This window comes from Pygocentrus nattereri, chromosome 11, assembly GCF_015220715.1.
Source record: "Pygocentrus nattereri isolate fPygNat1 chromosome 11, fPygNat1.pri, whole genome shotgun sequence".
Classification (NCBI taxonomy): Eukaryota; Metazoa; Chordata; class Actinopteri; order Characiformes; family Serrasalmidae; genus Pygocentrus; species Pygocentrus nattereri.
Genome location: NC_051221.1, coordinates 9,598,862 through 9,625,007, shown reverse-complemented (window position 1 = coordinate 9,625,007; position 26,146 = coordinate 9,598,862). Strand labels below are relative to the sequence as shown.

General features: G+C 40.2%; 1 protein-coding gene across 6 annotated transcripts in view; it reads left to right on the top strand.

The window, feature by feature from the left end:
* The window catches only part of map7d1b (MAP7 domain containing 1b), an 89,893-nt gene that overhangs the window by 54,427 nt on the left and 9,320 nt on the right, over window positions 1-26,146 (top strand). For 4 of the 6 annotated variants that reach the window (XM_017715926.2, XM_017715925.2, XM_037542814.1 and 1 more), the window contains 8 exons: window positions 1,499-1,607; window positions 5,840-5,944; window positions 13,490-13,609; window positions 18,822-18,955; window positions 20,509-20,639; window positions 22,208-22,449; window positions 22,781-23,057; window positions 25,015-25,174. In XM_017715926.2, the coding sequence (XP_017571415.1) occupies window positions 1,499-1,607; window positions 5,840-5,944; window positions 13,490-13,609; window positions 18,822-18,955; window positions 20,509-20,639; window positions 22,208-22,449; window positions 22,781-23,057; window positions 25,015-25,174 (1,278 nt within the window). The remainder of the gene's footprint in view (window positions 1-1,498; window positions 1,608-5,839; window positions 5,945-13,489; window positions 13,610-18,821; window positions 18,956-20,508; window positions 20,640-22,207; window positions 22,450-22,780; window positions 23,058-25,014; window positions 25,175-26,146) is intronic. The other 2 variants (XM_017715928.2, XM_017715927.2) reach the window with 1 other exon arrangement.

The window sequence follows — 26,146 nt, the reverse complement described above, 5'->3', positions numbered from 1 at the left end:
GTGTCGCATTATTATATACGGCAACGGAGCCCCCGGACTGTTGAGCAACTGAAGTTGTAAATCAAGCAAGAATGTGAAAGAATTCCCAAGAAGAAGTGTCCTCAGTTCCCAAACGCTTATTGAGTGTTGTTAAAGGAAAGGTGATGTAACACAGTGGTAAACACGCCCCTGTCCCAACTTCTTTGGAACATGCTGCAGGCATCAAATTCAAAATGAGTGAATATTTGCAAAAAACAATAAATTTTATCTGTTTGAACATTAAATATCTTGTCTTTGTAGTGAATTCAAATGAATACAGGTTGAAAAGGATTTGCAAATCATCTTATTCTGTTTTTATTTATGTTTTACACAAAGTCCCAACTTCATTGGAATTGGGGTTGTAGTAATAGTAGTAATAACAGCAGTTATTGTTGTAGTAGAAGTATATTACTAATAGTATATTACTAAAGCAGTAGTTAGAACTAGTAACAGTAATAACAGCAACTGTAGTAATAGTAAAAACAGTAGTAATAATAGCAATTATATTAGTTGTAGTATTAGTAACAGTACTTAAGTACTTTTAGCAGTAATAGTAAAAGCAGTAGTAATAGTAGTTGTAGTAATAGTAACATTAGTAATGGTAAAAAAAGTAATAGTAGTAATAGTAGTTATTGTAATAATAATAGTAGTGGTATTTGTAGTAGTAATAGTAGTGTTAATAGCAGTTGTAGTAATAGTAACAGTGGCTGTAATTGTAAAAGCAGTAGTAATAGCAGTTGTAGTAGTTATAATAATAGCAAAACTAGTAGTAATAGTTATAGCAGTTGTTATAGTAGTAGCTGTGGTATTGGTAATACTATTAGTAGTAGTAGCATGAGACAGTACAGAGCAATAATTAGCATTGTTAGCGTTGTTGAGCGAGCTTTATATACTATATTATACACATATTTATACTCTTGCCCTAATCTGCAAGTAGTGAGTCACTTGATGAGGGCACACAGTACAGGTTACATACAATTCATCTGTATATGAGCAGAGATGATAGGATTATAAGGATTATGCAACAGGTGTAGGAACAGAATAGCTGATGTTTAAAATAGCATGCTGTTCATTTTTATCATGAATCAATCAGACTGGACCTTATTGCTGAGACCCTGTCTTATAATGCAGCTTTATTAATGGCACACTAAACAATCTAGCAGTCTAGTTCTATGACTTAACAGTGGAACCCTTTTTGGTGTTTGACAGAACCATTTTTAAAAGACTCTACACAGCAAGTTCTCTATATTTGAGAAGAACCATGTAACTATGGACAGACTTACTTAAGCATTCAGTTGGCATGGTTATAGATATAATCACTGCCATTAGAGAAGAACCATTTAATAACATTTTTAAATTTGTAATGATACTTGGTGATGAGAAGGTCAGGACTGTAATATAATACAAATGAAACACACAATCGCGTGTGCTCCTGAAACTAACTGAACAGAGTTTGTGTTTGTGCTGTTTTCTTTTTTAGGAGAGGTATGAGTCTGCCATCAAAAGGTCAACCAAAAAAACCTGGGCCGAGATCAGACAGCAGAGATGGTCGTGGGCCGGCGGGTTGAACCAGACGTCTCGCAGAGAAAGTGAGTGATTGTATGATTGTGTAACAGTAATAGTAACAGTTATAATAATAGGAAGGGCGCAAGGAAAAAGACTATGCTAATATGTTATCTACATTTTAGTCATCAGTAAATTAGTAGTCCTTCGTATATGTATGTGCAGTACTTCACTGAGCCTGAGTTAATTAACTTTGTCCCACTACCAGAATGATTGTCGTTGTTGGAACATTTAAAATGACAGCTGCCATTTGCACTGTCATGACGAATGGACCAATAGAAATGGTCCAAAAACAGAATTTACATTATACACTGTAGAAAATAATATTGTAAGCTACTGTAAATTTACTGTAAATAATACAGTACTTTTACAATAAAGTGTAGTCCATAAACTGTACTGTATTGGTTTCAAACCAGTGAGATAGCAGACAATACTGTACACGTATGGTCCTTTTTTATAGTGCAGACCATAAACTTTACTGTACTGTCTAGCATGTCACTAGTATGAAACCAGTGCGCTTGTCTAAATGCCTATTTTTTATAGCATGATCCTGTAAAATAACAAACCAGAATTTACTGTAAAATAAACAGTTTTTTAACAACAATTTTTTACAGTGCTTGAAAATTTTAAAATGTTTGTTGCTTTTCTGAAGACATGTAATGTTACATTGGTCGCAGCACTAATTTGCTAATGGTTTTACACAGTGTATCACAATTAAATACAGTACGTGGTTCTTTTTTCTTGCTTGTTCGAGAACATTTGCAGGCTGTGTTCTTCACCTGTAGGTCTTCTTCACAAACTCAGACTAGATTGTAATTGAATCTGTATATAACCTTTGTATAAAACACTGAGCAGAGTTGCCAACCCTCAACAAACCTGCACAGTGATGTTCTTATGCTCTTTCTGCACACTGAAAAGTGTTGCTTTGAATTCGCTTGATTGGTTTCGCATTAGTGAAATATATTGCATCAATTACACAATGACTGTCATGCGTTTTACTCACTCTTGGAAGGAATGGTGTTGATGTGATGTACTTCATTAACCCAATGTACACATTTGAATCAACATTTTGTCAGTGCATGATGACATCTGATTGGGTCATATTGTAGTGAGAAGCAGCTTTAGAAATCTGGAGCACTGGGGTTTTCTCTCGCTCCAAAATCAAGCTGATATACACAAGCCAGAGATGCTCAGCTCAGATACAGATGTGCTGGAGTTTGTTTGCTTTTCTTAACTTTTGCCGCCAACAGTGTTGGGGTGGTTGTGAAATGACTAATGCTTCTTTTAAACTGTAATGAGGTAACATTACTTCTGTCTTCCTCGAAAAAGTAATCTCATTGCTCATTATTTCTACACTATAAAAACTCACTTTAAAACGACAGTAAATTGCTGGTTACTATTTGCATTATTTTCACAGTAACTTATTACACCATATTGACATTAAACAACAGTACAATAACTGTATACTGTGATTTCACAGTCACCCGCACCACCAAAATTACGGTGGTGTGACTGCATTCTACTGTTTACAGTAATAAGCCATAATTAAAATACAGGAATCTGTGTTTTTACATAACAACTGTAAACTGCATCACAACTTAGTAGACTGGAATTGTGTACTGACGTTTAATTTTTACCACTTTAATCACTGACTGATGTGTGTTACTGTCTAAAACCTATATTAATCTGTATCCATCGGAGAGCATGGGGTAAAATTCATGTCAGCACTTCATTTGGAAAGAAATCGCCAATTAAAGTAAATAACATTTAAAAGACACCACTTTTGCACTGAAGAACACAGTCCTGATATGCGTTACAATGAACAGCTGATGCTGTTTGAAACAGAATAAAGTATATTTTTACTCAGACTGAGCTCACAACACACCTGTACCAGGTAGCTCCTAACTGTTGCCAGGATTTCTTAATATTTACCTCCAGCTTTAACAGTAAAATACTATATTCACAGCAAAAAGACCTGTAAAGACAAGAACAAATTACTGAGGTTAACAGGGTTAACATACAGCTGCGCTGCACAGCAATATGGGATGTTATAGTAACTGAGAAATAAAACTTTTTAATACATTTTTTTTCATATGTAAACGTACAGTAAATTTTTGGCTACTGAATTACACTTACTGCACTTAAAAATGCAGGAGGTTACCGTATTTTAGTTACATGTACAACAGAATGCAGCTACATTACAGTAATCTTGACTGTGGAGTCACAGTATAGAGTTATTTTACTGTTGCTGTGAAAGGAGTTCAACCAGCCACTGGTAATTTACTGTAATTTTCAGTGAATTTCTTTAGTGTATGTTCAACTCTACTACATTTACTTGGTTCAGGACTGTTTGGAGCTGGATCAGAGCAAAAATGTGGACCATCTGGGGCCAATTGGGGACCACGGGCCTCACCCTCACTGAAGTTGGTAGCCCTGCTCTGAATAAGGCGTGATCTGTTAGGCCTCGGGTCAGAGAAGTGCCAGTTCAGTGAGACAGCTGGAGGTCTCCGCAGTAAACAGTTACACCTAAGTGCTGAGCCTCTCTCTCATTAGAGAGAGCATGTTTAAGCGTGTGTGTGAGGAGGAGAGATGATTGTGGTGATGAATGTGTGCTGGTGCTGTTGTTTCAGTGATTGGTTACAGTGTGTCTGTGGTTAAGGCGTGTCTGCTGGAGGAAGTCGGAGTGCGGAGGTTTTGTTATGAGCTGTAGGTGAGTCACAGTGAGACAGGTCGTCCAGTCAACTGTGCTGATTGGGTCATGAACGATCGAGGTCCATAGATGCCAGCTTGGCAGTGAGAGAGCGAGTCATAGTCTTTTGAGGGTGTTGAGATTAGGGCCCAAGTGATTTATCGGCTGATGCTGACTATTTGAGGCTTATTCGGTCTTGCACTGGCTCTAGTTGTGGGTAGCCTTGTCAGTTTATAACAATAGCAGAAAATTGTGTTTTCTCTGTCTATCACTAATCAAATGGTAATTAAAGTGACCTCAAAAGAACCTGAATAGTCATTGCAATGTCAGCGCATTTATCAAAGCTCATTAACAGCACATAAACACCAGAAAATGTCAATTATCAGGAAATGAAGATCAACCAGTTTCTATTTTGTTTCACCTCCATTCTGTTTTACATCAAGTGACACATGCTGTAAACAATGTCAGCATCCGTTCCACCACACTTGGGCTTCTGCGTCGGATTCGGATATTTGAATAGCCCTTTTTTCGTGCCCATTCATAAAGATGATGTGCAAGATGATCTTGATACAGTTTTGTACTTCATCACTAACCTGATTCAGTTCATGAAAAACTTTGTGCTGGTGGGTGAAACAATTGTGTCAGAACAGCTCTGTACTCCAGACATTCTAGAAGTCAACACTGCTTGGAGATGAGTAGCTGCTAAGCCTGGCTTTACAGGGTGAAACTTGGTTGCATGAAAACTTGACACTAGTGACTCAGTAGTTAGCAAGAATAGTAGTTAGTATTTTTCACATGTCGTACCATTCTGAATGAATTAAATCATCTGCTATTTGTAATTTATGCTTGCGACATTGCATTTCTATGTGAAGAGAGGCTAACAGGGCAGAGAAACACTGGCAAAACAGCTGTCATGCTAATGGTAGCTAGCTACTTAGCTATTTAAGTGGCTTCCTGCAAACGTACAGCCGTTTTTATTCAAAAGGCCTTTCTCTGGTCCACTTTCTTATCTGTGGTTGGAGTTACTACTTACTGCTGCATTGGTTGTCTGTTTCATGAAGTTTGTTTGTTTGTTTGAGTATCAACCGAGTTCCCAGTGAGGCCTGATCAAGCACAAGTCATCACACATCATGCAGCACAAGTACAGTTGAAGTTGCGAAAGGTTCACCACGTACAACCACAACTTACCACAGGCTGCAGCATCCAGTATGGAGCCCAAATATTCAATTGGCAGCTAGTAGAAATGCTACATCTGCAAAAATGGTCGCAGGATCCTCCAACAGTAAGAGCCAGATGAAAGAAATCTGAGACATGGAAAGACTTTCATTTACGTAACGTCTCCAAATGGAAAGGGTAGTGAACTGGAATCCCCAAACTGATCTACTATAGCCGTCCTACAGCAGTGCTCCCTGCAGACTGTATGAAGCCTTCTTCTGTTTCTTTGGTTTAATGCTCACCCCAGAATAGTCCCCACCTCTCTCTCTCTTGCTGAAGGTCCAGCTGTGGGTTCCTCTGTGTGGTTCCCTTGTGAACAGTGTGTGTGTATGTGTTGCGTTCTCTCCGGTGCAGGCAGATGCTCGGCCTCCACAGTAAACCTGCCACGGCAGACGGAGCCTGTCATTAACAACAGGCTGTCCAAGTCGTCGGCGACGCTCTGGAACTCGCCCAACCGAAGTAAGGCAGGCTAAGTGGCGTCCGTGTCCCCCCGAATCCCCTTCTCACTCCTCCAGACCTTCCAACCCCACCTTCTTCTTTTCCATTTTTTTATTAGTAATATTAAGGATGTCCCAGTTAAGGTTTGATCCCAGTCCAAGTGCTTTAACTTTGAGTATTGGCCAGTAACAAGTCTGACCCTTTATACATTTGTGTAAACACAGTAGTAAATAGATATTTCTGGTAATATGTACTTGGCCATTTAATGAAAAATATAGTGTTTATATGTTAAATAGTTAGCTATTTAAGTGAATTGTTAAAAATATACAGCCATTTCTATTCAAAAGAGCTTTCCCTCTTCCACTTTCTTATCTGTGATTGGAGTTCATTGGTAAAAGTGACATGTATGTAAAGTTTCTTTCATTTTTAACGTTCCTTTTTTAATTTAACTTACTTAAATTTGGTGTCCACATTTTACTTCATTAGTTTAGAACTTTAGATGCAGGCTAGCACTGCTAATAACAAACACTACAAGTCAGTAGTCACCCAAATCTTTTCTGGAAACACATTTTCAGCACTTCTCTCAGTCCTCCCAGACCACATCCAGTCTGTTTACACAATTTTCCATGAAAAAATGGCAAAAAAGTACAGAAATGTAACATCACAATACTTTCACAAAAGCTTTTGTGATTCACAAAATATGACAATATTTTTTTTGGCAACATATTGATTTTGAAAAATTCGATTTCGGAGTGTTTTTTATAAGTGGTGATATCCACAGTATAAAAAGTTGGTCTATGACAAGCTTATGTTGTCATGTAGCCTTATGAACACAGTCCTACAGTAAAGGGTAACTGAAGACTATTTATTACCTCCACCGCTCTGGTGCAAATAGGTCGAAATAGCCTTAAGAAAGGGTTGATACTGGATCAAGCTCAATAAACCGATAAAGCCAGCTTCACCCCACAAATGGCCAGTTTTTTACACACTTCTATACCACAAGAACAGCTCAGCCAGTTTGCAGTGAACTCCTTGTAGTTACTGAATAATAAACCTTAGAATGTAATCATTTTAAGGGATTAGTTTTTGCACAGCTTTTCTGTGTTAACTCAATTTGATGACACTAGAGTTCGCCTAACTGAAACGTATTGGTTGAGTCTCCATCTCAGTTTGGTAAATAATATATTTTTTTTCAATTCCTGTCACACAATACTATCTGAGATTTTTTCCTCTTGGGAACTAACTTACGGATGGCTGTGGCATCATTGGGGTTCATTACCTCACTCATTACCACCTATTTGGGTGATGGCTTGGTCTGTTGCACCACTTGGGAACATTTGAAGTTACTCACATTCCATGTCCATAAGTGTGTAATGCACTGTAGAAAATATTTATTGTTTTAACTTGGTGTGGTCACATGTGGCGCAACTGTCTAATAATTCACTCTAGCTTTGTGAGAATGTATGTTTGAAGCCCAGCAAAGCCACAGCTGTCAGTAGTGGGAAGACCGAGATGAGAAACTCAGTTAAAAACGTAAATTCTATTTTGTTCACTGAACTGAGATGCAGACCAAACTAAGAAGTTTGAGTCGGGTGAGGTCAAGAAAAGCTGTGTAGTGAGTTGCCATATAAATTTAAGGTGACATCTTTTCGTTACAGTGAATAACATATGTCTTGATATGTGAGAACGTAGATGAAATATACTTATGTCACCTGAATGACAGCAGCACAACGGAGTAAAATAGGTTTAAGAAAGGACTGGAATTGAGTGAAGCTCAATATCACTGATGCTGATCTTTTAAAACCAAGTCTTGATCTGTCAGCTCGGATTGGGACATCCTTAAGAATTATTAGTCTTATCTTGTCTTTCATTTCTTGGGGTTAGTCTGTGGTTTCTGGTGACGTGCCTGCCTGCCTGTGCCTTGTGGTGATTGATGGTCATTCTCACCCCCCCCCAGCCCACCCACGCTCGTTCCTGTGTTGCATTGTGGGTAATTTTTAGTTATTCCCTCTAAAATGCATCTTCGACCAGCCCACACATCTCTAATTCCATGGTTTGTGGTGGTTGTTTCGGGGTCTACATGGTGAGAACTGTGCATTTGTTTTGTTTGTTTAGTTGTTGTTGTTTTTGTTTTCTTTTCTTTCATGGTCACTTCCTTTTCCACCGTGCTGTTTTGTTTTGGGCTGTATTGGTGTGCTGTGTCGGTGGTGCTGGTTTGGGCTGCTGGAACATGACTGTGACTGAAGTATGGGTTGATTCATTAATAAATTAACTGGTAACACATGACTGAGTGAAGAGGTTTTGCTATGTTACTCAGGATCGGTAACATTTTGCCATAGTAACTGATTAATAAGGCTTATTAATGAGTTTGTACGAGCATGAGAGCTTATAAGATTTAATTTTTTTTTTTTTTCTGTGAGATGCATTTAGCATTATATTTATATATGTATATAATCTACCCATAATTATATGACATCAAAAGGATTTTCTTTTTGGAATTGTTTTCATGCAAAATGAATGCATTTTGTTTTATGTGTGTGTATATATATATATATATATATATATATATATATATATATATATATATATGCACTAGTTCATTTATATATATATATATACACACACACACACACACACACACACACTGCTGGAATACATACAACAGTAATATATTTAGAATACATTTAGAGCACATGTAGACGTCTTGATAAAACAGATGGAAAAATTATTCTGTTAATGTATGTATATATATATATATATATATATATAAATTACTTATTATTTAAATTAAATAAAATGAAACTTTTTTTTCTCTCTCATCATCTGAATATGTCCACGTCTGCTCCCATAATCCCCCTGTTTTCTTTAGGTAGTGGATTTGGGCTGAATACAGATGCTAAATTTCTGTATTCAGAAATATTTAATTATATATATATATAGATTTGCATTATGACTGCAGGTAAGTTCATTTCAAGCAGTTTATATAAATATTTTATCTAATTTCAAGATGCAGTGTCATTTTTTGGTAATTTGATTTTCTTGCATAGTAACATGTCTGTCACTATGCAACAAACATAAAAACATTTAGTTGTTTTTATGTTTGTTGTATTGTGTTCGAATGTGAAAGTACTTTATTTAAAATCCAGTGTTTTCGTACAGAAAAGTGCTGTTACTGTTCATTGTAAAGGCTATGAAGAAGCACGAATGCAATAACTAGTGCATTAATAAATAATAGTTTGTCATCATTCTCACATTTCTCATGACATATTTTTCTTCAGGTATTTTATGCTGTGGTATAAATAGCCGGTCACAGTGATATGCTGGCTATCATGGTAGTAACGTTACAGCAGTGATGGGGTTCTGGCCAGTGTTAAAGTGGATATAGGCTGGACTATGAGATCTAATAGAATGGCCAGTTAGCAGGTCAATCATTCTACACTGTTTTATTTTACAGTGTTAAATGTACCCACTGCCAGTGAAATGTGTGGTGGGTTATAACCTTAACACATAAGCAAAATGAACTAATAATGAGTATAGGATGTTTCACTTAAGTAAAAAGCTTGACTTCACGTTAGGCTTGACAGCAGTGTTGTGGTACCGTAGTTCATAGATGGTAATCATGTATCCAGTGCATGAGGCAGCCATGCTCAGGATGTCTTGCCGCAGTGAAGGAGGGGAAGAAAAAAAATCAGCTGTTGCTTAGCAACAGAGGGCTATCAACCATTGCGAACATTGTTAAATCCTGCAGTTTAAAAAAGTATGAAGTTGTTGCAGTCCCTGGCTGAATGACCTTGGAGAAATTTCTCCTGTGTGCTGAGACGTGAGTTGTCAGTTTATTTGATGCCCTGTCTTCATAGGGTCAAAAACTGTGTGTGAGAGAGCGAGAGAGAGTGAGAGAGCGAGAGAGAGAGAGAGAGAGCGAGAGAGCGAGAGAGAGAGAGCGAGAGAGAGAGAGAGAGAGAGAGAGAGAGAGAGAGAGAGAGAGAGAGAGAGAGCGAGAGAGAGAGAGAGAGAGCGAGAGAGAGAGAGAGAGCGAGAGAGAGAGAGCGAGAGAGAGAGAGAGAGAGAGAGAGAGAGAGAATGGGAGAATTACTTCTGTGTAATGTAGAAGCTACAGTGCAAATGAAAAGCAGAATTTGTTGTGTCACATATTTTTCACTCATTTCACTGTCAGTCGGCTATCAATAGTGGTGTTTTGTGTTAAAGGAACAGCCCAGAGTGAGAGTTTGAAAAATTAAAAACCAACAGTTTCAAAAAATTGTTCTTCATTTATTGATTTATTACATGCAACAACACAGTAAGACTCTACATTGTAAACCAACAAAAGCATTTTTAATATATTGTATGTTATTTTTCACAATAGAATAGAACTTGTGCAATAAAATAACATTTTCACTTAGAAAATAGTAAGAATTTCTCATTTCACCAGGGGTCAAATCTTTGTACTGCCAGTTAGGCACCAAATCAGAGACCAAACGAAGGCAGACTTTTTAACGTTAATATTTTCTAATAATAATTCTTTCACTTAAATATAAATTCTCTGTACTTTCTCCACCCCAGCCAACAAATACATGTAGTACAATGACAAAACAAATGCCACAACAAATGCTTGTTCTGAGTGGTCTAAAGCAGAGGTCACTAATAGGCGGATTGCGATCCGACTCTGGACCCAGATGCTGTCCTATGCGGACCTGAACCTACAACCAATAAACTGTGGAGAATGATTTAATTTTGATGAGGTGGTCCTATTTTAATCTGCGTAACCTTTCTAGCCTTTACGGTTTATGGTAACCTTTAGCGGCCCGAGAGACTCACAGACCAATTGCATGCGTTGTAAATATCACACGTGGCGTCACGCAGCCAATCAGATCTGTGCATTACAATGAGCACTGAGGCGAGAAACAGCAGTCAGAGAAGAAAGTGAGTCAGAGGGAAGTTATTTCACATGCTGCGCTCTTAAAAGAGAAAACTATCAATAAATGTTATTAAAATGTGACTGAATTGTACTTTATTTGATTTGACATTAAGTTCTTGACTGTATAAGATGCTGATTTACCTACTAGGCTACTTCAGTAAACAATACATGGCACCGAGTCATAATGCAGGTTAGACATTATGACGTTCTGGACCTTTGCTTAAGGAATTTTTCTCTAACTGGACCTTATTGAATTTTAATTGAATACCCCTGGTCTAAAGTGATGAAATCTTGTATAGTTTTCCTTTGATACCCACTCAGACACACAGACCAAAGAACATTTAACATTTCAGATACAGACGTTAATGGGTTGATAAACATTTCACAGATTATGTAATTAAGAGACAAATAGTAGGTCAGGATGCGCCTACAGGGAATTACATAACCAGCACAGCCCTCAGTGAGAGGCCCTGGGTTTGGAATGCATTTGGAATGAAGTCATGTTCTTAAAAGATCAATGACAAAGAGACTCTGTACCAGTGAGACAGCGAAGATTGCGCTGATGATGTCACTGCTGGTTCTAAATGGACTGGATTTGTTTTGAAAACTCCTAGAAGTCTAAAGTTATTTTTGATGTGGGATAAAAAACGATGGATTAAACTTGTTTTGTGCCATTAACTACTATTAAAAGTAATGAATGTTTTTCCTTTTCCTCTTAACGTTACCTTTTTGGAGATACAAGGTCTCAGTTAGGCATGGACAATAACTAAATATAATAATCATGATGTTTTACATTCTCTACCATTGAGCTTCTACTGATTTAATAAAAATCACATATTAAATAACAATATGGAAAAGCCCACCATCTTCAGGAACTACCTTACCTTTCATTTTGATTGACATCGCACAACATGTGCATTGGTGATATTCCTTCTGGTGCAGATTTATGGTGACTTCTTTGATAATAGCGCTCCCTCCTGGAGAAACTTCACACTTCGCGCAGTTATCAAAGCGATGTCCATGTGCTTTACACATTTGAAAAATAAGTGTTTTCTGTAATAGTGGAGTCACTCCGGAATTTTACTCTACTGCGGCATTAGTGATTTTTAAGACCCCAGAATCGCTCAGTGTTTTAATATTAAAAAGTGAGTCAAACGTTATGTGTACATATGAATTAATATTTCTTACCTTGTTCTGATTCTGTTGCTTGTAAGGCAGGGATCAGGACTCTGAATTGGTTGGTTATTTTGCTGTTTTATTGTTTTATTATATTATATTTATTGTTTTAGTAAGTCAAACTGAAGTAGGTTGCAGTTCCGAAGCACAGAATTTACTTTCAGTTCCATGCACTAAACTAAACTTAACATAAAGTGAAATAAGTAGAGGAGAAAGAGCTGTGCAGTAAATTGCATTATACTGTGTAGCAGAGAGAACTGACAGGCAGCTGCTTGACAGAGTTCTCTCTCTCTCTCTCTAGTAAACTGAAGAACACTGACTTTTAAAAATGTGCAGCATCACAAAAGAACCTAAACCCCAGTTCCCCAGTGTATTTATGAAGCTATTTAATGGCAAATTAGTCCTCTCTAGTTCTCTCTATATTTCCCAACAGTGATTATTGAATTTTCTGCAATGGCATCAGGTTACTTGTCAATATTGATTATATCCGATTACATCACCCTATTGACCAGGCCTAGAGACAATACATAAGTGGAGAACTAACAAGGCCTTCTATGCCTTCAGAGGAGTTCTGATGATTTCTGTGAAATAAAAATGTGTCTGTAGTTTATTTGTAATAGAGTCATGCTTGTGGTAGTGAGACTCTGTACTGCAGTCCTTATTTCAAGTTTCGGTTGTAAACAAAAGGTTTAAATTAAATTTAAACACCCATTAGAAATGATCCAATTTTACTATAGATCAAAATGATCCAATTGAAGTATAGATCAAAATGATCCAGTTGAAGTATAGATCAAAATGATCCAGTTGAAGTATAGATCAAAATGATCCAATTGAAGTATAGATCAAAATGATCCAGTTGAAGTATAGATCAAAATGATCCAGTTGAAGTATAGATCAAAATGATCCAATTGGAGTACAGATCAAAACGATCCAATTGGAGTATAGATCAAAACGATCCAATTGGAGTATAGATCAACATGATCCATTTGTACTATAGATCAAAATGATCCAATTGTTCTATAGATCAAAATGATCCAATTGTTCTATAGATCAAAATGATCCAATTGTTCTATGTAGGTAGATGCAGCCAAGTGAGCTTTCCCATTGGTTAGGAGCTGAACTGAAGGCCTATAGAATAGCCACTAACGTAATTAAGAAGTGACAGTGAAAGCAACCAATTACAATGGGACATGGTCTTTTGGAAGTTCTATGCACGTCACTGACTGAATATGAGCTGCAGTCTAGCCAGCTTTCAGTTAGTTGTTAGGAATGGAAAACAGCAGCAGTTGTATTTGTACATGTGTTTGACCAGCAGAGTGAATGTGCTGCAGTATGGATTATGTGTTACCAAATTGCATGCAAAAAATCTGGGAGCTCATTCTAAACTCAGCTGATGTACTGGTTGGTTTAATCAAATCTCACAGACCTGAACCCTGTACATGTTCATGTTCACTAACTGTGTGATCTCCTGGCAGCCCGGAGTCTGCGTCTGAGCCCCTGGGAGAGCCGCATCGTTGAGAGACTGATGACCCCCACACTGTCCTTCCTGGCTAGAAGCCGCAGCGCTGCCACGCTTCTGAATAACAACGACTCCCGTGAGTTACACACACACAAATACGCAAAAACTGCTTGCTAAAAATATGGGGACACCTACCTTTTAAAAATCGTATGTTCTTTATTGATTTGCAATGCATAAACATATTAACATAGTTACACACAGATTTTTATGCCAACTAAACCTTTACAAGTACAGTACTGTGCAAAAGTCAGTGACCATCCTTCTATATTAATGTCCAGTCAAAACCATTCAGTACAGTTTGTTTATTTTTATATTTATATATATATAAATGTATATTTCTGAGGAAGATTAGACATAAAATAATCCCCTTTAGTGGTAGAAAAGTAGATTAGAAACAGGAGTTTCCAAAACTAAAGTTTAAAAAAAATGATTAAAATCTACAAAGAAATGGAGCTCCTAACAACAACCTGGAAGACCTGGTCGACACCAACACTGCCCTACATCCATTTAAAAATCTGATAACCGCAGAAAATCAGATTTTGTCAGTAATCTGATCAACATATTTACATTGAGCTCTTGAGTAATCAGATAATGGGGAAACTCCAGGTCTACATGAGTCAGACAGTAATCAGATTTCTGCTTTACAACTGGCCAGTGAACTCACAGAGGAAGGCGTGACGTAAATGTAACATAAAACTCAAACTTCATGCCGATGCTTTTTTTAATAACATTGAGTCACTTTACCTGAAAATATGAACATACATCATTTACAAGATGAAGAATATTTACATCCTTCGTTCTGGTGCCACGGTCTGTTTTCACTCATGCACAGACTGAGAAATGTGAAAGAAATCAGAGTAAGGGTACCCATACACCCAGAAATCTGATTACTGAGCTAAAATACAGCTTTCTGTATCAGATTTAGTAATCATAAAACATCCCTGCAGATTTCTTTGAAAAACTGAAAGCGAGTCTCCTGAAAAGAATGTAAGCTGTAATAAAGGTACAGAGTCACACACTGAATACTCCATCCATCCATCCATCCATTATCTTCCGCTTCTCCGGGGTTCGGGTCGCGGGGGCAGCATCCTAAGCAATGAAGCCCAGACCTCCCTTTCCCCAGCCACTTCCACCAGCTCTCCAAGGGGGATTCCGAGGCGCTCCCAGGCCAGCTGGGCGATATAGTCGCGCCAGCGTGTCCTGGGTCTTCCCCGGGGTCTCCTCCCAGGTTGACTCGCCTGTGACACCTCCCGAGGGAGGCGTCCAGGAGGCATCCTAACCAGATGCCCGAACCACCTCAGCTGGCTCCTCTCGACGTGAAGAAGCAGCGGCTCTACTCCGAGTCCCTCCCGGATGACTGAACTTCTCACCCTATCTCTAAGGGAGAGTCCAGACACCCTGCGGAGGAAACTCATTTCGGCCGCTTGTATTCGCGATCTTATTCTTTCGGTCATTACCCAAAGCTCATGACCATAGGTGAGGGTGGGAACGTAGATCGACCGGTAAATCGAGAGCCTTGCCTTATGGCTCAGCTCTTTCTTTACCACAACAGACCGGTAAAGAGCCCGCATCACTGCTGACCCAGCACCAATCCGCCTGTCAATCTCCCGCTCCCTTGTACCATCACTCGTGAACAAGACCCCGAGATACTTGAACTCCTCCACTTGAGGCAAGAGCCTATCCCCGACCCAGAGAGGGCTCTCCACCCTTTTCCGCCTGAGAACCATGGTCTCGGATTTAGAGGTACTGATTCTCATCCCAGCCGCTTCACACTCGGCTGCAAACCGATCCAGCGAAAGCTGAAGTTCGCGGCCTGATGTCCCCAATAGGACCACATCATCTGCAAACAGCAGCGATGTGACCCTGAGGTCACCAAACCGGACACCCTCCATCCCTTGACTGCGCCTAGAAATTCTATCCATAAAAATTATGAATAGAATCGGTGACAAAGGGCAGCCCTGACGGAGTCCAACTCTCACTGGGAACGAGTCTGACTTACTGCCGGCTATGCGAACCATACTCCAGCTTTGTTTGTACAGGGCCTGAATGGCTCGTAGCAAAGAGCCATGTACCCCGTACTCCCGAAGCACCTCCCACAGAATACCCCGGGGAACACAGTCGAATGCCTTCTCCAGATCCACAAAACACATGTGGACTGGTTGGGCAAACTCCCATGAACCCTCCAGAATCCTGGAGAGGGTGAAGAGTTGGTCCAGTGTTCCACGACCAGGGCGGAACCCGCACTGTTCCTCCTGGATCCGAGGTTCGACTATAAGCCGGACTCTCTTCTCCAGTACCCCTGCATAGACCTTGCCAGGGAGGCTGAGGAGTGTGATTCCCCTGTAGTTGGAACACACCCTCCGGTCCCCTTTTTTAAAAAGAGGCACCACCACCCCAGTCTGCCAATCCAGTGGCACCGCCCCCGATGTCCACGCAATGTTGAAAAGGCGTGTCAGCCATGACAGCCCCACAACATCCAGAGCCTTGAGGAACTCAGGGCGGATCTCATCCACCCCTGGAGCCTTGCCACCAAGGAGCTTCTTAACTACCTTAGCGACTTCGGCCTCAGTAATGGACAAGCCTATTCCCATGTCCCCAGACTCAGCCTCCTCACTAGAGAACGTGTCGGTGGGATTGAGAAGGTCCTCAAAGTATTCCTTCCACCGCCCAATGACGTCTTCAGTCGAAGTCAGCAGCACACCATCTCCACTATATACAGTGCTAGTGGCACACTGCTTTCCCCTTCTGAGTCGCCTGACGGTTTGCCAGAATCTTTTCGGAGCCGACTTAAAGTCACTTTCCAAGGCCTCACCAAACTCCTCCCATACACGGGTTTTTGCCTTGGCGACAACTGAAGCCGCAGATCGCTTGGCCTGTCGATACCTGCCAGCTGCCTCTGGTGTCCCACAGGCCAACCATGCCCGGTAGGACTCCTTCTTCAGCTTGACGGCATCTCTCACCTGGGGTGTCCACCACCGGGTTCGAGGATTACCGCCCCGACAGGCACCAACTACCTTACGGCCACAGCTACAGTCAGCCGCTTCCGCAATGGAGGAACGGAACATGGCCCATTCTGAGTCAATGTCCCCCACCTCCCCCGATATCTGGTCAAAGTTCTGACGGAGGTATGAGTTGAAGATCAATCTGACAGGTTCTTCTGCTAGACGTTCCCAGCAAACCCTCACTATACGTTTGGGCTTGCCTGGTCTGACCGGCATCTTCCCCCACCACCTGATCCAACTCACCACCAGGTGGTGATCAGTTGACAGCTCAGCTCCTCTCTTTACCCGAGTGTCCAAAACACATGGCCGCAAGTCCGATGACACGACTACAAAGTCAATCATTGAACTGCGGCCTAGGGTGTCCTGGTGCCATGTGCACTTATGGACATCCTTGTGTTCAAACATGGTGTTCGTGATGGACAAACTGTGGTTTGCGCAGAAGTCCAAAAACTGAACACCACTCGGGTTCAGAACAGAGAGGCCATTCCTCCCAATCACACCCCTCCAGGTCACACTGTCATTGCCCACGTGAGCGTTGAAGTCCCCCAGTAGAACAATAGAGTCTCCAGGAGGAGCACTTTCAAGCACCCTTCCCAAGGACTCTAAGAAGGCTGGGTACTCTGAACTGCTGTTCGGTGCATAAGCACAGACAACAGTCAGGACCCGTTCCCCAACCCGAAGGCGTAGGGAAGCTACCCTCTCATCCACCGGAGAAAACCCCAACATACAGGCACCGAGTCGAGGGGCTATGAGAAAGCCCACACCTGCCCGCCGCCTCTCACCATGGGCAACTCCAGAAAAGAATAAAGTCCAGCCCCTCTCAAGGAGATTGGACCCAGAGCCCAAGCTGTGTGTTGAGGTGAGCCCGACTATATCTAGCCGGTATCTCTCAACCTCGCGCACCAACTCAGGCTCCTTCCCCGCCAGTGAGGTAACGTTCCAAGTTCCAAAAGCCAGTTTCAGCAACCGAGGATCAGAACGCCAAGGCCCACGCCTTCGGACACTGCCCGATCCACAATGCACCGAACCCCTACTACTGCCCCTCCCATTGGTGGTGGGTCGATGGGAGGGGGGACTCATGTAACTCCTTCGGGCTGGGCCCGGCCGGGCACCATGAGTAAATGCCCGGCCACCAGACGCTCGCTGGCGAGCCCCTCCCCCAGGCCTGGCTCCAGGGTGGGGCCCCGGTAACCCTGTTCCGGGCAGGGTACACAAGTCCTGCTTTTGTGTCTTCATAGGGGTTATTATGGATCACACTTTGTCTGACCTGTGACCCTAGGACCAGTTTGCCATGGGAGACCCTACCAGGAGCTTTTGCTCCAGACAACATAGCTCCTAAGATCATTCAAGCACGCAAACCCCTCCACCACGATAAGGTGGTGATCCAAGGAGAGGACACTGAATACTGAAAAAAAAAATTAGATTTAGTTGTTGAGGCTTCTGTCTATTTTTCAGTTAAATTCTGTTCTGATGTTGCAAAAATAACTTTTACTGAAAGGACATTTTGGCTGCTAAATGTTTGGCTTCTGACCTTTGCACAGACCTGTATGCTTTCTAGTTTAATTGAAACAAAACACATTCAGATTTTACTCTAAAAACACTTTAAAAGAAGGCAAGTATCTTCACATTTTCAGTGGACAGTGTTTATACACATAGACCACACAACTTTCTGTTTCCCTTTGTGAGTGACATGCACAGACAGCTCTGTATTTAATTTATGGCCCACTGAAGTTCAAAAGACACATCTTTTCCACTGTAGAGTGGACTGCCTTTTTTTTTTTTTTTGCACTTTGATTCACAAGGATGTGATTCATCCACTTTTATGTGTTTAGTTCATACTTGAGCCTATGAGTTTCTCATTGTGTGCTCAAGCTGTGTGGGCAGTTACTTTATTACTGTCTCTGTCTGTCAATCAATATCGAATGTAGTTCGATTGTGCCTGTTAACTTTCAATACTGTAAACGTCCCAAGTCTGCAAAGGGAAAAAAAACAATGATGCATTTAATTCTCTTCATTTGAATGTCTAATTATTTTAGCAGGAATAAAATATATTGCATTAGCACGTATTAAAACTAAGTGAAAAACACAGTTGTGCTAATGTGATATAACTAGTGTAGGCCTGAACTGTGATGGCTAGATAACCGTTACTGTCTGAGTTCAGTCTTTAAGGTGCAAAGTTATGGAGGATAAATAACTGTTTTCCTGTATTTGTATCAGTGTTTGGTCTGTAAAGTGTAGAGTTACAGAGAATAAATAACTGTGTTACTGTGTTGTATCTGATCGTAGATCAATGTTCACGATCTGCGTCTGCGTCCCCTCTGACCCCCTGTTCCCACCGTCACCCTCACCAGCACAGCGAGCGCTGGAGCGCCAGCACACCGGATATTACACAACGCCAGCGCAGACGCAACTCCACTCCGGTATGCACACAAACAAACACACCTGAGAAAAATAGAATGAAAAAGCTGTTTCTGTGGACATTAAGTGTTTATTTCCTCAGAAAGAAACATGATGAGATTGAATAGAAACAGGACTAATACAAAAAGTAGGGATTTTACATTGGTCGGTGTGCTCGTTTAACCGTTCCAGCACTTTCCTTCTAGCAGCCTAGTAATAACTGTAGCTTTTGTCCAATATTTGCTTTGTCTAATCAGTGCTTCATTACATTAAATCAAGTGTACTGTACATGGACTTATCTATGTAATGGCTAGAGGCATCCAGGAGAACCAGCTCACAGTTCCTTTGACTTCTTACTGGTTTGTTTATTTGCAGTCCCACTATATATTAAGTGCCTTTAATAACTGTGTAGTTACACATGTGTAACGTGCAACAACACTAACTACTGATGATTTATGCAGTGTTACAGATGTATTACAGCCTTTGTAATTACATGTGTGTGTCAAGTTCAGTTTTGCCTCATGTAATTACAAAAGTGTATTTTATTGATACACTACAGAAGTATGTAGTAAGTCTGGACGTTTTACATAACATTATGTTTATTTCTAACATAGTAACTCTGGAAAAACTGTTGTAACAAGGTGACTTAATCACATCACATTGATTAATACCATTCTGTAATTACACTGTACCTTTAAAGCCACTCAACAAGAACTTTAGTGCAGTGTTAAAGTTGCACTTTAAAATAAGTGGACAGTTCCTGTGTAGTTGATATGTAGGTACTGTGTAATAACAGAGTGGTTATATAGACATTCCTTTGGTGTTAACGCAAGACAATTAATTAATGTCATTAAAGTTACATGTTAATATAAGGGGACGTCTGCTGTTCTGACACATTACAGACCGGTTTAAAGCTGAAACTGGTTACAGTGTCACAGCATTAGCAACATAAACACTAGACAAATGTTAGGAAAGCTGGCAGATGCAGTGCAAGCAATGTCATAACGTACATTACAACGTTACTTCCACTGAATCTGCCGACTTACTGCTGGAAAGAAAAACTGATGTTGGAGTCTGAATACAAATGTTATTACATTTGTGTTATTACCAGTGTGTAAAAATGTGTTATTACCAGGCTGTTACAGCTATTAAGATACACTTGTGTAATTACATAAGCTGTACTACTGTAATCCATCTGTAACAGTGACTGAATCATCAGCAGTCACGTTGTTGCATATGTTGTTCACATGTAAGTACACAGTTATTAGAGGCACTTAATATAAAATGGGACCTTTTTTGCCACTATTCTAATGAAATATGGTGTTTTTCTTGCACACCTGTTGCCGACATAAGTGGTTCTAAGCAGCATGCTTAGGTGCCAAGACTTTTGCACACAACTGTATATACATTTGCTCTTATATATTCACACATATTCATATTAGTCATACATGTGTTTGAATAAGTGTATCAGTGTCGGTATAAATTGCCAGTGCATTGTGTTCAGTGTGTGAAGGCCTTGAGGCTACAGGTGCTGTAGGTTTGAGCTGCAGTCTGCAAATGCTGTGTTTTTTTTAAGGCTGAGAAGAAAAAGAAAGAGAAGAAAGACAAAGAGAGGGAGAACGAAAAAGAGAAGAACGCTCTATCGAAAGAAAAGGTGCAGAAGAAGAGACAGTCACAGTCCATCACTAGGACTAAACCAGAGCCCAGGTGAGCGCCTGCGTCAAACTGACCTTACAGTCATCATGAACCCAATAGACTGCAACACAAAACAGAGCAGCAGCAGCTCACATCGTTACTTGATCAGTCCATGTGGTATTTTATTTCTGTGAGCCAATCAGAATGAAGATTACATCAAAGGTTGGGGCTAGATTCACGAAAGTTTACATAGTTCTTAAACTCATTCTTAAAAAAAGTTAAGAAAAATTGTTATTCTTCAAATAACTTTCTTTTCTTTCCCTTAAATTTGTCTTAATAGTAAATCTCAGAATAAGCGGTGTTCTTTAAACGTTATGCTCTCAAATGTTTTCTTAGCCTCACACTTTGTCTTAAGCTGCAAGAGCTATCTAAATTTATCAAACGCGGACGCTGCCTCTGCCGCTCCTGCCCATCCTCGTCTCTTGCTTTCTGCAGTCACCCCACAATTATTGTATCTCTTTGTATTTCTCATATTTATGTATTTCTCTCACCATCACCTCTAGTTCTTCATTGCTCTGTCCTCTGAGTGGATCAAGCAGAATAATGGAAATAAGGGTTAATATAAATTCAAAATGTGTCTCACATTTTTTATGGTAAGCTGTAAAATGCAACAGAGTCTTCAGATCAAAGAAGATTTTCTTATGAGTATCTTAAGGAAATAATTAAGATTTCTTTAAGAGAATATTTGAGAACTTCTAATGTTTTTTTTTGAGACTGCATTTAAGACCATCCATATGAATTTCTTTTGTGTTTGTCTTAAGAACCTCCATAGTTTATTTCTCGAAGAAAACAAAACCCTTATAAGTGACCTCCTTGCTCATCTTGCAATTTCTCCCTGTGTCTGCGTGGGTTTCCTACGGTTTCTTCCCACAGTCCAAAGACATGCGGTCAGGCCAATTGGATTTTGTAAATTGCCCCTAGGTGTGAGTGAATGTGTCTGTCTATCTGTCTGCCCTGCGATGGACTCTTGACCTGTCCAGGGTGTATCCTGCCTTCCGTCCGATAACAGCTGGGATAGGCTCCAGCACCCCCTGCGACCCAGAAGGGGAAGCGGCTTAGAAGATGTGTGTGTGTGTGAATATTAAACTATATTATTGGTCATTGGAATTTTTTATCTTGTTAAAATCTGTATTGAGCACAACATTGTCATATTGCTCCGGCGCTAGTCCATCCCAGCTGAACGTGGAGATGTAGACCACGGTCTCCAGGTTTTCCGCTGAGTGTGCAGAGCAGCCAGACCGCAGGCCAGGTTAAATAGACCTGCTCTCAGACAGGTGGAGGATACGCTTTAATTCACCCCAGGGACTCTGCTGGAGCTGATTCAAGTTGTTAGTGTTCACACAAGGACGTTTTTAGCCGTAGTTTGGGATGCACAGATAAACATTTGGACAAACTGACCCGTTTTGACTGCAAATTGCATGAAATAGTTGGAAAAATTGTCAACACTTAATCATTTGATATTTAATAGGAATTTGTGGTTAAAAAACATGATGAATGTTTAATTATTTAATTATTAGAACGTATTAATTAGTACAAAATTTCTCATTCAGTTTCTCATTTTCTTGTCCTTTCTTTCTCAGCACTAACATTAAACCCAAGAGCAGAGTTTCATCACCTGCGCCCCCCCGAAGTCGCCCCCTGTCCCCCAACCCTGCAGTACCCCCCAAACCCACCCCCTCTTCAGGCCGAACTCCTCCCGGAACAAAGACCAGGCCCAAACGAGCTCAGACCCCAGCCCGGGTACAGCCCCCTGCTGTCGGCACTGTCGCCGTGGAGACAAAGAAAGAAGCCGATCAGCCTGAACCCCCTAAAGAGGCGAAGAGTGAGTTTCCTCGTCATGATTACAGTTTAGAGGCTGACTTACCTCAGTTAAGACTTATTACTGTAGTTTTTCTGCGCATTTAGACAGTTATGTAAACTGTAGTTGCATAATTCCACAGTAACATCTACATTTACATTTAATTTACACTCTCTGTCAACAGGTTTTATTCTGCACTTCTGACGTATTTCCATTTTTTCAACATTAAAAAATGACAGTAACAATGTAAAGCATGGCTTTTCTTTCTCCAAACCAGTGGTGTCCAGTGTGTTTTGCGCTCAATGCAAATGAATGGCTAAAATAGATTTCCTTGCTTTCTCTTTATTCTCTTCAGCTACACCAACTGTTCCTGCCATCACAGTTTCTGCCTCTCCTGCAACCCCACCTTCTGCCACTCAGCCAATCACAGCCACGCCTCAGACCCCTGAGCCTGCCCCAGCAGTGACCACGCCTACTCCTCCAGCTGAGCCCACCCCACCTGCAGCCAAGCCAATGGCTGGCACCAACAACCCAGAGGAGGCGAGCCGGGTGCTGGCGGAAAAACGGCGTCAGGCCCGTGAGCAGAGAGAGCGAGAGGAGCAGGAGAGGCTGGAGCAAGAGCAGAGAAACAGGTGAACAATCACAGACCATCATCAAACGGCAGCACAACCCCAAACGCACACGTTCAGACAGTCCAAAAATGGTCACATCACAAAAAAGTCTGATATTCGCTTTCAGGTGGTCAGAGATTTTCCTATCATAATGCTATTACTTTATATGCATAGGTGAATAGAAAAGAATTAATGCTTTGTTACTTTTAATCAGGAAAATGTGGTTTAACAAATACTAAGGGTAACACAATAAACTACTTTTTGTGTGATGATTGATTGATTAATTATTATTTTTTTAATAAATAGCATTCAACACATTACAAAGAGGCATTGCATATAATAAAAATAGAAACAGTTAGGGATATTACAAAAATGTCTGAAGGCTTATTTATATTTTTATATTTGGTAATATCTTATACTATCTGTACTAACTATTAAAGCAAAAGTTAAATGAATGCAAAAGATGATGAGAATTAAGCTTATATATATATATATATATATATATATATATATATATATATATATATATATACAAACAAGTAAATGAATAAAAATTTAAAATTTACATGTAAAGATATTTAAGTGCTTTTTTCTTTTTTTTGTGTGTGCAAAGTCATCAGAGATACTGCAAAGATATTTTTCAGCAATTCTGGAATTGGTCCATTTGAAAAGAATTACATTTTATTAGCTGTATTGCACAAAATAAGCTTCACCAGAATGTATTTATACAAATTGTGGATTCTTGTTTTGGTGAAAGCTCTCAAGACGAGTTCCTCTATGCTGTAGCTTTTGTTAGTTTGCTGCTCATTGATTCATTGATCAACGCAAGCACTGTCCAGTGTAGCCCATTAAACGTGCTGAAGGTCATGTATTGGAAGTTATTTGTAAGCTACATTTGAACAGGATAGCTACAATTACAGATTCTATCATAAGAACATACACCGCACTACAGCTGCCCTTCAGCCTGCACTGTTACATGTTACCTTTGACAGCCCTAAAGCATATAAATGTTTCATATTCCTGGCCCCATGACTGCTAATTAGCAGCAAATTGTCCTGTTCTGACAGTGGAAGCCAGGCAGAAATGCTGCTGTTCTTTGTTGATTTCACAAGGATTGTTGTATTTATCATTAACATGGTGCATTTTTAGTCTAAACCGACAATACACTACAAACGAGTGGGCTTTTAGAGTTGCTGAGATATGCATCCAGTTTTATTTTAACCTCTTAAATGTCCAGGACCCAGTGGCGAGTCCAAAGTACGCACTTCTATAACCTCAGAATAATTTTGTAGTCCATGCATTCACTGAATGATGAGCCTTAGCATGTAATAAGCCTTTGATTTTAAGGGGTTAAGTGTACTTACGATGGCATGCTTGGTGATAATTTGATTTCGTTTAGTTCTTTCTTTCGCTTTAGTACAGTAATGCCTCTGTATGTAAGAAACCTTTCAGCTGCAGTGTTGCAGAGCAGGGCTGGTTAAGGCGTTTAGTTCCAAAAAGGTCTGATAACAAGTCAGTCCTTATCTCCAGAGGCCGTCTTACTAAAACAGGTTTTAAAAAGCCTTCCCAGACCTATGTTTTGTCAGATTTTTGTACCAGTGCCATGAAAACAGAATAAATGAATGTTACACTATAAATGGAAATGTTCAAATTCAGTTATAGTGCAGGATAGAGCTTTAACCCCTCAATATGCCAGGTTTATTTCATACAAAGGCGTATTATTCAAGAACTACAGGGATGTCGGTGCAAACTAATGGAACTATTCTTAGGGTATAGAAGTATATAATAAAACTTGGCTTATTAAGGGGTTAACTAATGTCTGGGGAGCAGCTCTCAGTGTTCTAACATTACTTAACAGAGTACATGTTGCTAAAATGACTCAACTCGCTATATTTTCAGAGCTTATTATCTGACCATTTGTTTATCTGACTGTGTGTTTAACGTCATTGATCCTGTTTTTATTGTCCGTAACTCTCAGGGCTCTGCGCGAGGAGAATGCTAGGAGAGAGGAGGAGGAGAGGAGGCGCAGGGAGGAGGAGGCACGCTTCATGGCAGAGCAGCAGCGTCTGCAGGAGGAGAGGGAGGCTCAGGAGAGAGCCCGCGCCGAGCAGGAGGAGAACTTGCGCCTCCAGAAACAGGTGAGCAACCGAAGGTCTTTCTGAGACCATGTGACTTACTGTTATCTACAAATACAGACAAGCATACCAGCAAAACGTAGGCTTTAAGTCGGCTCCTGCTGCTGTCTTACTTTTGTCCATGTTCGTAGATAACAGAGTGTCATACAGTGTCGTTTGTGGAGAATGTGACGTATGTAACCCAGCGTAACGAAGCTGGGTTACGTTTGTGTCACAAACAACCTTTTCTAACAAGCAAACGCTTGAAAAACTACACAAGTCACACATCATAGTGCTTTTTTATCACTACTTTGATTAGGCCAATCAGTAATAAGCTTTTACTGATCCGAACTGTTCTGTAACTGAAGAAAACACTGCATTCAACACACAGACACAGAAAGCTGAGTTAAAGCAGCAGTTCTCAAACTTTCTCACTGTTCACACTGGGTATTAACGTCCATCTCAAGTGGACAGCCATTCACACCTGGCATTTCCATGTGTCTCGACTGTGTCTCCAGTGACCGTATTTTGGGACTGGAGGAAGGAGACCACCCACATTTACTACATCACTGTCTCATTGCGTTAATTGTCACACAAAAATGTGCTGCAAGTCTGTGTTCCTGTAAATGAAAGCAGTGATTAGTGTAGAAGGAGGACGTAAAACATGGTGTTATTGGTGTATATATTTTTCAGACAGTGATGTCATCAAAAAGCAAAGATGTGTTAGAGCAAAAGACACTACATTATGATGAAATATTATAGGAAAACATCAAATATGCAAAAGTTTGTGTGTGTGTGTGTGTGTGTGTGTGGGTGTGTGTATATAAAACATTGTATCTTTTAAATAATATGAATCATGCTTAGTATGAACAATATGAACAATACGTCAGTTTTGGGTTGACTTGGTTGACTATACATATCTCAGAATACAGTATACAACAAAATTACAAGACATACAGCCACATGTTTAATGTAAAGGAGAATTCCGCCCATTTT